General features: G+C 46.7%; 1 protein-coding gene across 2 annotated transcripts; it reads left to right on the top strand.

The window, feature by feature from the left end:
* Positions 1–10,104: 10,104 nt before the first annotated feature.
* Positions 10,105–14,192, top strand: LOC123115798 (factor of DNA methylation 2). Of its 2 annotated transcripts, none has more exons than XM_044536888.1 (8): positions 10,105–10,228; positions 10,842–10,902; positions 11,286–11,516; positions 11,606–11,844; positions 12,299–12,475; positions 12,635–12,844; positions 12,932–13,170; positions 13,899–14,192. In XM_044536888.1, the coding sequence occupies exons 3-8, from the start codon at positions 11,291–11,293 to the stop codon at positions 14,020–14,022; spliced, it is 1,215 nt and encodes a 404-aa protein (XP_044392823.1). In that variant the 5' UTR covers positions 10,105–10,228; positions 10,842–10,902; positions 11,286–11,290; the 3' UTR covers positions 14,023–14,192. The 2 variants fall into 2 exon arrangements, with proteins under 2 accessions (XP_044392823.1, XP_044392824.1); XM_044536889.1 differs by having other exon boundaries at positions 10,171–10,308.
* The last annotated feature ends 1,622 nt before the right edge of the window (positions 14,193–15,814 follow it).

Genomic DNA, 15,814 nt, shown 5'->3' with positions numbered 1-15,814 from the left:
TTGTGACGAGAACATTGTTCTTGGTGCCTCCTGACATTTAGGGGTTGTGGCAGTGTCCCGGGGAGTTGAGCTCCGAGGTGTTGTCGTCACAATTTTATCGTTGCAGTTCTGGAATACCTGAGATTTGCCGACATCGAAAATCTCTTTTATGCAGTTGTTGGTGAGATAACCCCGATAACCCAGTACTGGGGCGAGCTTGGGAGTATTGCCATAACTCGTATAACGGATGCTTTTCGAAGGTTGAGGTACACGATTTCCGAAGGTTTCTTGGTTATGTGTTGACGGATGGATACAGCTTGGATGTAGGTATTGTTAGTTTGGGTGAGATATATTGCTTCCCTTGTATCCCCAACACCAGATTGCATAACCAGAAAGTTTCGGGAGTTTTATAGGTGGGAATTCAAGTAGCTCTAGTTTTATCTTTTCAACAGACACATGATACGATATGGGATCTATCATCTGTTTGTTCTGGCTTATTTCTGCAAGCCAAATCCTTTGTTTCGTTTTGAGTTGTGGTATTCGAGTTGCTTCATTGTCAAATGTTGGATCCATACCTTTCATAAACAGTGTTCTCATATTGCTATGTGAATACTAATCCTTTGATCATTGAGATTGTCATGTTAATTCTTTCCAACCGGCATGCTTCTCTTCAAGTGGATCCCATCATTTTACCCCATCTGCAAGATCTACTCTAAGTTTTCTCAATGGTGTTTGTTTCATCCGTCCCAAGTTGTCTTTGTTTCCCCCCCCCCCTCCCGCCCTTTCTCTTCAAGGACTCAGATTTTCTTAATCAAGTATCCATTTATTCATGTGAAGTCTCTTCATTCTTTTCAATCATTGTTTTGATCCGGTGATCCCTCGTGAAGATGCTCACGAGCTTCAAGTTCATCATTCTTCATTCTCGTATTCTTCTCCGGTGGATCCAATTCAAGCCTTCAGTGTTGATCATATTCCTTTCCTTGTGTCAAATGCTTTCTCATGCCGCTGCACCTCTCAATCACTCATCTCTCGCTTTCCATTTGTTCCGGTGTGCTGAAGATATCTCAGAAGATTTGTGTTTCCATTCTTAATCCGTTGAATCTATTTGGAGATCATTATCTCATTCAAGCTATTTAATTCAACCGATGCAATCTCTCTTTAAAATCATTTCCAACGGTGTTTTATTTTTAGTGGGCCCTAACCCACAGGTCTTTTCCCAGGATCTTACCTGGCTCTTCTAATTTTCCTGGAGCTATTCCAAATTCTTTTTAAAGTTTGACGTAAGAATGAATTTTCATCAGTCACATGCCTTCTCCAAGGTCGTTTTCAAATTCTTTTCATCTTTGGCTCAACCTTTACTCTTTTAATTCTCCCGGAGTATCTCAACAATTCATGGTGGTTCTCATCTTCATTCTCAACATTTGAAGACCGAAGAAGGATTTCTCTTGAATCTTGCTCCATTCTCTTCAAGATTCATGGTTCTAGCTTGATGCCATCCTCTCATAATTGTTTTCGATTGTGAGAATTTGTTTCACCATCCGGAGTAATTCAGAGTCTTTTCAGTTTGATTCTCCGTAGCCCATCATCTCAGAATCATTCATTCCAGCCTTTAGCTCTCGTTCTCCAAATCTTACCGGTGCTTCGTTCAAGTATACTCTTTAGTCAGCTCATGATCTCTTCGTTCTCATGTATCTAAATCCCCTCAAGTATCTTCATTCGTTTTCCAATTCTTCTCGGTGAATTGTGCCTTTGCTATGTTCATTTTCAATTCTTACGGTGGTTTGTTCAAGATTTCTCTTCCTCCGTTATCATATCAAATATTCGTTGTTTCCAAATTCCACCGGTGGTTCTATCAATACCTTCTCAAGTTTGCGCCATATCTCTTTTAATCCTTTCTACGAGAATAAGTAGTATGCCAAATCCATTGCTTGTCATCAATTTAATCCGATGAAGGATAAGCATACAATAATTCTTGTTCTTATTTCCTCGAGGTGATTCAATTCTTTTCTTCCGGAGTTTGTTCATGATGAAGTAATTCTTGGTTCTAGTGTTTCATCTTTTCCTTTTCCGGAGTTCCAAGTTTTCTTGGTTATATCGTCGCAAAGCTCCATCTAAATCATCACAAGGCTCACCTTGTTCTTTCAATTTCTCTTTCTTTCTATCATTCTTTTATTACCGGAGTTCTCCATGGAAGATCTACATGATGGTTCATCAAGGATTTCTTTCTTTCTCATTTTGTTCTTCAAGATTTCTCTCAGAGTTAAGATCCGCCAAGCTATACTCAAAATTAAACATGGTGCTCAACACATGTTTTGTTTTGAGGCGTTCAAGTATTCTTCTTCTTGCATTTCGAAGTGCAATTTCTTCTACAATATCTTTTGAGGTGGTGTTATGTCACTCTTGACAATTTCATTCATGTTTCATGATTCATATGTTGTCAAGAATGAGGTAGTCAAACCCATCAACTCCTTCGAGCATGAGTTCTTATCAGTCCATTAATCTCTTCATTGGAGTTATCTTGTGTCAGATTTCACTTAAAGCCTTCCCTAAGGAATGTTGCTATTTGTGGTGCTTATCATTGATCCAAGATTTCTCCATATCCTTCTCGGTGAAAGAGGTTTTTTTTTCATCTCTTCGGTGATCTCAAGCAATCAATTGTTTTTCGTCAGTGGCCGGTTGTCACCTCATCATTTTGAGATGTTTGCCATAAGCCCACAACAAGCTTGTGCCTTTCGTTGTTGATTTTTCAACAACTCCATTCAATCCTTCTTTGCAAGGATGCTTTCCAAGTTCATTTGTGGCAGAAATTGTCATTTTCTTCTCCATTCTTTTATTCCAATGATCTATCTTCTATTCTTTCTTCCGGAGGCATTGTGATGTTGCTCTTTTCACCCATCATCTTGTTTTGTCAAGATCATGTCATTGTCGTGCTTATCCATTTAACCGGAGTGTTGTGTTCTCATTCAAGTTCTTTCATCTTATCAAGTTTTGCATATCGTTTCAATCGGAGTGCTGTCTGAAATCCTTCTTACCCCCTTGTGCCATTCCTTCAATAGTTCTGGAGGCAGTGTATTGTTGATTTCATCAAGTATCCTCTCATCTTGTCAAGTTCATGTTCAATTCCTTCCATGTTCAACCGGAGTGCTGCCCGAATTCTTCCTCTCTCATCTATTTTTAACCGGAGTGGTTTCAATATCTATCTTATCACTAGACTTATTGGTTCTTGTTAAATACCTTGTTCCTCTTTGCTAACGGAGGTTTTCAACTTTGTTCATCTTCGTTGTTTTCTTTCTTCATTTTTCTCAACCTCTCAAGGTTCTTGGTTTCACTCGTTTGTCGAAGAAGCAACTTAGTTTTACCGCTTATCTTCCTCTTCCTTTTCCCTCCGGTGCCATCCTAGATCTCGGGACGAGATCCTCTCGTAGTGGTGGAGTGTTGTAACGCCCCGGATACAACTTTCCATATTCGTAACTCCGACTCTTGCCTTTTCCGGAGATGCTATATGCTATTTCCTTCGTGGTTGGTTGTTTGTCTGTTGTTTTGCATTTTGTTCTTGTTATGCATCTCATCTCATGGCATCATGTGCATTGCATCGGCATCGTTTTTATAAAACTTGCATCCGTTCGTCTCCCGCCGGTCCTCTCCGTTGTCCGTTCCGAGCCCAGACACACTCGCACGCGCCTGCGGCACCTCCGAAATGTTATTTTATAAGTGGCATAAAAATGTTCTCGGAATGGGATGCAACTTGTCGTGTGGTCTTATTATAGTGTAGACAGGCCGCCTGCCAAGTTTCGTCGCATTCGGAGTCCATTTGATAGCCCAACCGTTAAATATATAGCGGCACCGTCGCCGGTTCATTCGTCGGACGTTTTGGTCTCTGAAACTGCCGCCGGGCCTCTCTCTCTCTTCTATCCCGCAGCCCTTGGCCTTTCTAGCACAGCCCACTGCAGCCCACTAACCTCACCCCTCTGACCGGAGCCGCACGATCGCGATCGTATGGTCCAAAACGGCCTCAAACCCCCCTCCTAACCCCTCAAACCCTAGCCCTACCTATAAATGGAAGCCTCCCTTCCATTTTTGGCAGCCAAGCCCCCTCCTCGAGCCCCGCGCCACCAAACTCCCTCCATTTCCGCGCCACCCGCTCCAGCTCCGCCACTTGGCGCCGCCGCCGGCGCGCCCCGAGCCAACCGGGGGCCGCCACGTCGCCCCTGCCTCCCTCCAGCGCCCCCATCCGCCCGAAGCCCAGCGGAGGCCCGCCCGGGCCGATCTGGGCCCGAGGCGCCTGCCCGCGCCGCCGCCTGCCCGAGAGCCGCCTGGCTCTCGCTCGCATCTCCGTCGCCCGAGCAGCTCGCTCGCCCGCGCCTCCCGATCTGCGCCGCCGACCCCGCCGCCGCGCCCTGCAGTCCTCCGCCCCAGGTCGCCGCGTCCCCGTCGACCTTCACCTCCTATCCTTCTCCTCCTTCACTTCTCGTGCTCACCCCGCCGATCCCTTCCTCCCGCAGGTAGCCGCCGCCATGGAGTCGTTCTGCCGCCGCCGCCACCGGGAACGGATGGATCCGGCCGGGATCCGCCGGATCCGCCCCATCCCAGACTCCTCCGGCCATCCCTCGCCCACTGCCGGCTCTCATCGCCTTCCGCGCCGCCGGCCTCGTCTCTGTCCGTCGGGAGGACGACGCAGGCACTGCCGGCCTCGTGGCCCGACCTCCCCACATGGGCCTCAGCCCCTCCCCTTCGCAGCCCAACGCGCCAGCCTCTCCAGCCGCGCCAGATCCAGCCCAGCCGGCTCCAGCCTCCTGCTGCACCGCGCCCTCCAGACTGGGCCCGAGCCAAGGCCCAGCTCGCTCGCTCCGCGACCCGCGCCAGCCGCAGCGCCTCAAGGCCCAGCTCGCCCGGCCCAGTGGCCCTCTGGTGAGCGCCCACGCGCTATCCTGCGCCCCCAGCGCACTTTTGTTTCCTGCGTCGGCCCGTGTGGTTTGGTTTCGGCCCGCGTAGGTTTTTTTCCTGCGTTGCGAATTTGTCTATTTGTCCAGAGATTGTTGTTTTTACAAAAAAAACCCTAAACTTCATGCATTAATAACTTCACAACCGTGCATCGGATTAAAATGTTTTATATATGTAAAATGCTCAGAAAATTGTGTAGTTTAAGAATATGCCATTTTCATCCATGTTTAAAATGTTTAACTTGCTGTTTATTTAAATTTGCTAATATGCCATGCTAAAATACTTTATTTCATAACTAAATAACCGTAGCTCCGAATTTAATAAACTTTATATGTATTTGGGGTGGAAAAATGCCTAGATTAACATGGTGCACTTTGTTTTACTGTTTAACAACTCTAAAATTGTGTTTAGGACAGAACAGTACCGAATCCTTAATTTGCATATGGGGATTTTCCGGAATTGTTGTTTGTTGTTTCCGGCCTCATTTAAACTTGTCTAGATAGGTAGTTTTTCATATGCTTCACCTCTTGCCATGTTAATCAACATTTAATATTGTTGGGTACCTAAACGAGAGCTAACTAAATAAATGAATGTGGTGTTTCATCAATATGCAACTCGTTGCATATTGATCTCCACTTAACTTGTAGTATTGTTTGGTTGCCTTTGCCATGCCATGCCTTATTAACCGGACATGCATCATACTTGATTGTGCATCATGCCATATTTATGCTTGTGCATTTACTATGTTGCTTGCTTCTTTCCGGTGTTGCTTCTTAGTTCCGGTAACGTTGCGTTCGTGAGGATTCATTTGACTACGTTGGTTCGTCTACTTCATGGACTCGTTCTTCTTCCTTGCGGGATTTCAGGCAAGATGACCGCTACCCTGGATCTCACTACTATCATTGCTATGCTAGTTGCTTCGTTCTATCGCTTTGCTGCGCTACCTATCATCTGTTTGTCGAGCCATCCCATATTGCCATGAACCTCTAACCTTTGACACCTTACCTATGCAAACCGTTGTTTGGCTATGTTACCGCTTTGCTCAGCCCCTCTTATAGCGTTGCTAGTTGCAGGTGAAGTTGAAGATTGCTCCATGGTGAACAGGATTTTGGTTGGGATATCACAATATCCCTTATATTATTAATGCATCTATATACTTGGTAAAGGGTGGAAGACTCGGCCTTTTGCCTAGTGTTTTGTTCCACTCTTGCCGCCCTAGTTTCCGTCATACCGGTGTTATGTTCCCGGATTTTGCGTTCTTACGCGGTCGGGTGATTTATGGGACCCCCTTGACAGTTCGCTTTGGATAAAACTCCTCCAGCAAGGCCCAACATTGGTTTTACCATTTGCCTCACCTAGCCCTTTTTCCCTTGGGTTTCCGGAGCCCAAGGGTCATCTTTATTTTAGCCCCCCCGGGCCAGTGCTTGTCTAAGTGTTGGTCCAAACCGAGCGATGTCCGGCGCCCCCTGGGCAACCAGGGTCTATGCCAACCCGTCGTCTTGCTCATCCGGTGTGCCCTGAGAACGAGGTACGTGCGACTCCTATCGGGATTTGTCGGCACATCGGGCGGCTTTGCTGGTCTTGTTTTACCATTGTCGAAATGTCTTGTAAACCGGGATTCCGAGTCTGATCGGGTCTTCCTGGGAGAAGGTCTATTCCTTTGTTGATCGCGAGAGCTTGTCATGGGCTAAGTTGGGACACTCCTGTAGGGTATAATCTTTCGAAAGCCGTGCCTGCGGTTATAGGCAGATGGGAATTTGTTAATGTCCGGTTGTAGATAACTTGACACTAGATCCGAATTAAAACGCATCAACCGCGTGTGTAGCCGTGATGGTCTCTTTTCGGCGGAGTCCGGGAAGTGAACACGGTTTTTGGGTTATGTTTGACGTAAGTAGGAGTTCAGGATCACTTCTTGATCATTGCTAGCTTCACGACCGTTCTGTTTGCTCTCTTCTCGCTCTTATTTGCGTATGTTAGCCACCATATCATGCTTAGCGCTGCTGCAGCCTCACCACTTTACCCCTTCCTTTCCCTTTAAGCTTTGCTAGTCTTGATACCCATGGTAATGGGATTGCTGAGTCCTCGTGGCTCACAGATTACTACAACAACAGTTGCAGGTACAGGTTTATGCGATGATCATGACATGAGAGCGATGTTTGCTTGCGTTGAGTTCTTCTTCTGCTTCTTCTTCGATCAGGGGATAGGTTCCAGGTCGGCAGCCTGGGCTAGCAGGGTGGATGTCGTTTGAGTTTCTGTTTGTGTTCCATCCGTAGTCGGATGATGCTCTGATGTATTGTGATGTTGTATTCATGTGGCATTGTATGCCTTATGTATGTATCCCCATCTATTATGTAATGTTGATGTAATGATATCCACCTTGCAAAAGCGTCTTCAAGATGCGCTTCTATCCTTGGTGGGACCTTCGAGTTCCTTTAGGATAGGGTTGCATCTTGGGCGTGACAGAGAGGATGGCCGTCTCACCACCGTCTTCAGACCCTTCAGAAAGTTCCTCTCCGTGGATGCAGCCCATAAAAGCATGCTTCATGACGGGTTGAGCTCGGGTCTTTCTCGCACGCTGAGCCATCTCGATGAGGTCGGTGCCGCTGTCCGGCTCAGGTCCCGGCTCTCCGATCCGGCCGATGAAGACGTGGATTCCGCCGAAGGGGACTCGGTACCCGTACTCAATTGAGCCGGCGTCGGGGGCCCAGCCTTCATCGTCGATGTAGATCTTGCCGCGACGACTCTTGGTCATCCGGCCCACTACGTATCCCTTGAGCCCTTCGAAGTTTCCCTTCAAGAACTCAAATCCACCGTGCGCTGGCCCCACGGTGGGCGCCAAGTGTCGTGGTATTGTCACGTCAGATGTCCTCGTGAAAGGACTTAGTTGTGGAGCCATCGCAACTAGGAAGCTTGAAGGGGTTAATCGGGACAAGGGACACGAGAGGTTTATACTAGTTCGGCCCCTTACGGTGAAGGTAAGGCCTACGTCTAGTGGAGTTGGTATTGATGTTTCGATGACCAGGGAGCGAGATACACTATGCCCGGCTCTCGATGAGTTGTTTCTTGCCCTAAGTCGCCAGCAGGTCGTCCCCTTATATACACGGGTTGACGCCCTGTGGCTTACGGAGTCCCGGCCGGCTTATAAACAGTGTCTAGCTCGGCAACTAGTTAAATCTACCTTATGATACAAGTCATGCCATTATGGCGGTTTACTACAACGGGCCTTAAGTCGCATGTGGGCTTTAAGCCCTTTATTGAACCGCCATCTTCATGTTTGGTCTTGGGCTTCCTTCTAGTGAGTCCTCTTTGCGTAACCCGGCCCCTCCTGGGCGGCTTACACAAATAGTTATGTTCCCAACAAAGGGGCACTAGATGCACTTACACCACTCTTCGGCACATCTTCACAAGTCCATTGACACCAGAATGGATGGCAAGATTCAAGCACTTGATCTCTTCGTGATGCTCCACTTGAACTTGCACACGGCAATCTTGATGACGATCACCACTTGATGTCATCCTTTCCATGGGTTGTATGATATCTTCCTCTTGACGCAAGCCCATGGACACGTACCTAATCCCACATAGAACTCTCACATAGACCATGGGTTAGTACGCAAAGTGCAATGGACAATGCTTACCATACCATGGGATCACTTGATCCCTCTCAGTACATCTTCTACACTTTGTGAGTTGATCAACTTGATTCACTCTTGACTTAGTCTTGATCAACCTTGAATCTTTCCAACTCTCTTCATTTGGATGATGTCTTGAAGGTAAACATGAATGATCACACAATCTTCTTCGTCAAGACATGCTTGCAATAAGCTCAACCCTCACATGACCAATCTTTGGATAATTCCTTAATAACACCTTGGTCAACTCATAAACTCCTTGAAACCAACACATGGACTTCAAGAAAAGTCTATGGACAAATCCTTCAAATATAACTCAAGACAACCATTAGTCCATAGAGATTGTCATCAATTATCAAAACCAAACATGGGGGCACCGCATGTTCTTTCAACGTTCAACCAGAGTCACCAAATAAAAAGCGGACACTGGTCCGATGTGTCGTTGGTCTCCGCCTCCAACGCCTCTTCGAAGCGGTTTCACTCCACCTTATTCACGCGGAACAACCACCTCTCACGGAATCGAGCACTGCCCGTTGCTTGATGCTTGGGTCCATCGTGACCATGGTCCGACGGCTTGGTCGGACGCATGCTCCCCTGCGATCTAGTACTCCGTCAGCTAATGCTCCTCGAGGAGCTACATGTTGTACCATTGCTCCTCCTACAGTAACTGCAACACGAACACCGACAATGCATGTTTCTCCTGCTCCATATCCTCCATCACCCGGTTGTAGTGTTGCTTCGCTTGTAGTAGGGTGAACCTGTCAAACGATGGCTCATGCACCGACGCGAGCGCCTGCTCCTCCTTCTCCGCTTCCTCCATCGTCTCGTCCTTCTGGTCTAAGCTCGACCGAGGAGAGGCCTGAGGATGTCCCTTCGAAATGCGGGTCGTGCATGGGGATTCCCACGCGTGCACCTCGACCGCGACTTTGTGGCGGCGTCATGGCGACATTCTCTTTGACCACCCAGGACGGGTCCCGACCATGGCGACAACGGTGGATGAAGGGGGAAGGGGTGGTGTATCGACGTCTCGAACGAAGGGAGATGAGGCTCAGAGGGGTAGGGGTTTGTGGCATCGCCGACTTGCTTTAAATAGTAGGCGCATGGGCAGGCAGAGCCGCGGCTTGAATGCGGGTGCTCGGGGTTGGCTTCTCGTTTGCATGCGAGCGAACGTGACGGGAGAGGCAGAGCGGCGACTTGCATGCGGGAGCCCAGAGTTGGCTTCTAATTTGCCTCATGGGTGTGAATGCCAGCCAACTTGAGTACGGTAGGAAGTTGTCCCATTGTCTTGTTCAGTCAAGTTCGTTCTAAACCGGCATGAATGCGACGTGGTTTGCAAGTAGACGTGTCGCGAGAGGCCGGAAAGGGTTTTTTGACATGGGCCCACGTTGTTGAAGGCTTATTCAGCAGAGGACCGGTTTTAGAAATGTGATTAGCATGGAAAGCTCCTTTGCAGTACACAGAAGACCCCGCCCGTTGCCGGACCTGCCTAGTGGTGCCAGCATGCCTGGCACGTGCGGCGCAGCCGGCTACAGCCCTCGGGTCTCGTCCTCTCCCCGTTGCAACGGTGCGCTTCAGCTCCTCTCACGCCATTCCGTCCTCTCCTTCCCCTCCTTGGTATTCTTCCTCCCATAGTCCCATGTGCTGATGCGCCAGAAGGGAAAAGCCCCGAAGCTCCGGTACCGCATTCACTTTCCCCTCCCATTGCTATTCCCGTTCGTTCTCTGATTCCCTCTACAGTTCGCAGTTCTAGAGGAGGGTAAAGATTTTTCCCCCCTCCATGTGTATTCTCGTTGCCTCCGTGTTCTTGTTTGTGCTCGAGCCTCCGTGGACGATTCTTTGTGGATTCCTGACAGGGTTGAAGGGAGTTTCTTGTCTGTGTGCCAAGAGCCTTTGCTCTCGGTTCGTCAAAGTTTCCCACTTCTTGTGTTGTTCTTCTTTCTTTCTTGGAGGTGGGGAAAGGAGCAGAGTGTTTCCCCATTAACCAGTCCTTCCCCCCGCGCAATTTGGTCTCTTTTTGCAGGTTCCGAACAAATATTTATTCCGTAACTTGTGTTTTTAACTCTCTTATTTCGGAATCGGAAGCGGAAGAACAGTTTCCGATCTTGCAACCTTTTTTGTGTGTCCTTTTCGGAAGTTGGAGGAAATGTGTTGTTGCTCTGTCTCCTGGCTTTCTTCCTGGATCATCCCCATCCTGTTTTGTTCGTAGATTCGAAATTCAGTTTTTGTGTTGCCTAAAGCCCTAAACCCCTTCAGTCTTTCAGTCACCTAATCGATTGTTCCCCTCTGCAGATCAGTTTGAGGCCGGGCCGGAAGTTGTGGAGGCAGCATCTTGGTTGAACCATCTGTAAAGGTGGGGCTTTTTCCTCATCATCTTGGATTGCATGAGCGCATGGCTGTTCCTTCACCTTGGATGATATAACACTTGTGTGTCTGTTTCCTGTGTTTTCCCAATCATAAATTGTGTGAGCTGAAAATGAGGAACATGCCAAGGGTGGCGATTTATGAACTTAAATGAGTGGGGTGTCTTATGCTTATTTTCCTATTATGGGTGTTTCTTATCCATTCTGTTACTATGTTCATAATGCATACTATCAATGAGCTATTTTGGTTCATAGAAGCATTTTTAGTTACAAACTAAGCCACAGGTAACCACCACAGCAACACTAGCATTGGTAGTATAATGTGGTGTAAGGTGACTATGTTTGTGATATTCTGTTAGCCATGAACTTGCAGGCTACATGGCAGACAGCAGAGGAAGGAATGTGTCTATTGATGCTTTGACTTCAAAGCTTGAATCCAAGATATACTACCATAGGGATGCCACTGTCGAGTACCTGGATATCAAGACTATGGTTGATAAAGTTGTACAAGAAAAGAATAAGCTCTTGGCTGAGAACACCGAATTCCTGAATACTATTGATAAGATCGTGGAAGAAAAGGAAAAACTCCAGCATGATCATGATGGTCTGTGAACTTTCATGTTGTTTGAGTTCTGATTCTAAACTAGTTTTGTTAGGATCCTGATGTTTGATGTTGCACTCATTTGGTGGCAGTGATTAATGAGCTGGTGGCACCAATGGCGGAGCAGCTTGAAATGGTAAAGAAGGAGCTTGAAGAAGTAAAACATGAGCATGTGGCAGCAAAGGAGGAGCTTGCTGTGGCAAAAGAGCAACTTGCTCAGAAGAACAAAGAGCTGAAGGTTCTAAGGAAGAAGCTTCAGGAGAGTGAAGCCATGCACACTCAACATGAGCAACAAATTGGAAGTGCTTCTAAGCCTGCTCGTTCCAAAATGGTAAACACTAAAAGCCATTTACCACAACTATTTAGAATTTGGAGCTTCGATGTCCTCATAATTTTAATCTTGCAACATCATCAGCCATTCACCACAACTATTTAGAATTTGGAGCTTCTGACTTAATTCTTCATTTTCTAGATGCACTAACACCTTAATGGTTTTCTATTACTCTATAAACTGACTACCTCTGAACCTTTCCATGTGTTTAGTTTTTTCGCTAGTATTCTACCAAAGCCGATGAAATATCTCTCTTGTTTGCAATCAGTGGCATAAATGCAATGAACAATCATGGAGCATAGAATTTCCTCTGTTTTATTTATGTAGTTTTTTCATTCTTAAACATTGTCAAACTTCTAAGATGATTCTCTATCCTTGATAGAATAGCCTCATGTTCAGTATTTTTTCTTGTTGGTCTATGTTTATGATTATAGGAGTCTCTCTGTGTAAGCAGGTAACAAGATTATCACATAAACGGGCTATCCTGCTCCAAGGATCATCGGACAATGACACAGACAGACATCGTTGTAAAAAACAGAGGTCCTATCCGCAGGTGCCAAATAACCCAACCGCTGGCCAGCATTCAGGCAGAGATGACGATCAGGAGGTTGTCAGACAAAAGCTGATCAAGGTTTTCTCATACAAACTTGAACTGAATACTGCATTCATTCTAGATCCGTGATCTTGCAGTGAGCATATGCATATACGTTACATATATAGGTGTTAAATTTGTAAATTTGAGGTGCGTGAGAGCTGATCGATTGATGTTATATCCAAATTGATATTTCAGGGGTTCTCTGAAATTGATGCTGGACAGTCAATTGGGATAAAGAAAATGGGGAAATTAAATGAGAAGCCATTCCGGGATGCTTGTGCTGTCAAGCTGGCTCCTAAATATGCTGGTGCGAAATCTTCTGAACTGTACGCACTGTGGCAGGAACTACTCGATAGTCCAAATTGGAAACCCTTCAAGTCTGTTATAGTTGATGGCAATCATCAGGTAACTCTTTTACCGATCGTTGTAACTTGCAGCATGTGCTTCATCAATTCTTAAGGTTAACAGATTTTGCGTGCCTTACGTGACTAGGAGGAGGTCATAGATGTTGATGATGATAAGTTGCAAGGACTGAAGATGGCATGGGGAGAAGGCCCCTACAATGCTGTCGTTAGTGCATTGGTTGAGAGGAAAGAGTACAACACTGATGGAACAGGTGATGCCTTCGATCTATGGAACTATAAGGAAGGGAGGAAGGCCACTCTTGGGGAGTGTGTTGACTGTATCTTGGACAATGTAAAGAAACTCAAGCGGGTCCATCTGACATACAGGTATGGTGTCGGTGATTATGAACTTGTTACAGCCTTGGTAGATGCATCTTGCTGATTCTGTTGTGTATTTTTTTATATGTGCATGTCATGGATCCTTGTTGGAGCATCAGATTTTGTGTTTCAGTTGTGGGCTTGTGGCAGTCACATGTGTCGCGGTCACTGCTTTTGCCTTAAGCATTAGCTTATCTTTAATCATTTAAGGCATCAAAATGTTACTTATTACCATTTGTTAGAGTCATGCATATTCTGTTTAGACATCCAGTGTGCTCTGCTGAACTCTGTGTGTTAATGAAAAGTCAGACAGGAAAACACTTCATTTCAAAAATATGTTCAGCCACCCTAAAGGGGAGACGACTATTTGGTATTTATCCTGCTCAGTAAAATAGGACAGTGTTTGTGTCGCTGCAGGGCATGATGACTAGGTGGCTGAAACAACACAACTGACACAACTAAATTTGAATTGCTCATGTGAAATTTCGAGATTCCTTTTAGTGCGGTTTTAACTCAGAAAGGAAGCAGCATGTGGAATCGAAAGGAAGCGGCACGCAGACCTTGCCTCCTCTGATCTAAAACTCAAAACATGACACGTCTATACAAATATGCATGGTGGATTTCTCTTACATTATCAAACCTAGAAACATATTTATCCTTGAGAATCGAGTTTCTACGTTGCCACTGTTTTCCGCGTCGAGCTCATGCTTACAGTTTGTTTCTGGCTTCTTGCGCAGGTCGAGGAGAACAATGTGTACTGCCACTGCGAGCATGCATGACCCAGTGAAAGATCTGTCGGCAGCAAGTAATGAATGGAGTCATCAGATGTCCAACACTAGCAAGCATGGAGGGAAGTCATGATCTTAGCAGGCTTTTATTTTGCGCAGCCATTTCATGCGTCTGATTAGAACTCTGTTGTATCAATATGCCGCTGCTTCGGTGTTACCTTGGTTTCAACTTCTCACAAGAACTCTGATGCATGAATATGTTACTGACTTTGGTGCCATTTTCATTTCACGCTTCTTCTTCAATGTTCTAGTGTTCTCCTTCTTGGAGTGGCTTTTCTTTCTGTGATACCTGGTTAGTGAAGAATAATAGCTTGGTCTCAGAATGCTAGTGCACTCTTGGTTTTTTTGACTACGGCGGTAACATTGCTGTCTAGATTGTGGAGTGTATCTGAAGGACCTCTTCTTCTGTAGTCTTTAGACACACCGGTGGTTACTGCTGAATTTCGTCTGTGTGTGTGCGTGTGTGAAATTAATATAGAAGCCTCTCTTTATTGAAAAATATTAGGGAAACGTTTCGGGCCGGCGGACCGGCTGAAGCTTGAGCCGGTCGTCTCCCACGCGCGAACCAGCGAGCAGTGGCCCCACGGAAAAAAAATCTATCCCGTGCCTAATCCCTTAGAAAATGTTTCGCACCTTACGTCCGCCCGAGTGCTCGGGCGGTCGCGCTTGCTGGCACGCCTGGCTGTGGACCACAGATGTTGCGTCGGACGCATCAACGGGCCCACGCACCGCCCACCTTCTTCTCTCCCTTATCTCTTCACAGTCAAACCCCATCCGCTCCATTCGCTTTCCTTCTTTTCCTTTTTCCACACCAGCCAGCTTCCGCTCCCAAATCCTCTAGCTCTACACCGGCTCCGATCGTGAGGAGGGGAGGCATCGCCCGTGATGCAAGCTATCACGTCGGTGCTGCTGGGGACGACCACGTCTCCGGCGAGCTTCTGAGCAGCACTAATCGGCGCACTGACGGGGTGGGAGGAGCTGGAATGATGGTGACCCGGGGAGGCAGGCGGCATGCCGAACCGGTGAGCGGTGTTGCTGCGACCAACGACAGAGAGCCCACGCACTCATGCTGCAAGTCCGACGGGATGCTATGGCCAACGAGAGCTGTGCTGGAACCGGTCTCGCGCGGTGCTGGAACCAGCATGGGTAGATGCTGGAACCGGCCATGGTCAGAGCTACAATCACATGGCGTTTTTGCAGGCGGCACTAGTGCTACAATCGCTTTTCTTTCTTGCTGGTACCGGTGGTGATTTTTGCTGGAACCGGCTACAGATTTTGCTACAGATCATTAATTGGGTGGCGTTTTTTGCTGGAACCGGCAATTGATTTTGCTGGAACTAGTTTTTTTATTTGCTACAATCGTACAACTAGAGTCCGGTTGTTTGAGTTTATTTGTTGGTACCAGTGCTTATTTTCGCTGGAAGTAGCAATCTTTTTTGCTACATTCTTTTTTGTTTTGCTACAATCGAACCACTGAGAGTCTCCCTGCTGAGTGATTTTTGTTGGAACCACATTTTATCTTTGCTGAAACAGTAATCTTTTTTTGCTACAACAGGTAAGTTTTTGCTGGATCGTCTTGATGTTTATTTGCGGACCGCTGGTGACAGAGGCATAATTTTTGCTGGAACCTGCGATGTGTTTTGTTGGAACTGTGTTTGTGATTTGTTACTACCAGCGACGCCATTTTTTTGTTCCCGAGATTTGTTCTTTTTGGCTGACCACGGGTGGTGAAAGCCAGCGACGGCAAACCAGATGTGGATGGTCGTCGGAAGTACTGCAATCACGGCACCACGCGCCGGAACCATGGGTTAGAGCTGCAATCACAAAGAGCAGAAGATGAGCTGCAATCGCAAAGAGCAGAAGCT

The sequence above is a fragment of the Triticum aestivum genome, chromosome 5B (assembly GCF_018294505.1).
Source record: "Triticum aestivum cultivar Chinese Spring chromosome 5B, IWGSC CS RefSeq v2.1, whole genome shotgun sequence".
Taxonomy (NCBI): domain Eukaryota; kingdom Viridiplantae; phylum Streptophyta; class Magnoliopsida; order Poales; family Poaceae; genus Triticum; species Triticum aestivum.
The sequence above is the reverse complement of the archived record's forward strand: the minus strand, read 5'-3'. Positions and strand labels throughout refer to the sequence as shown.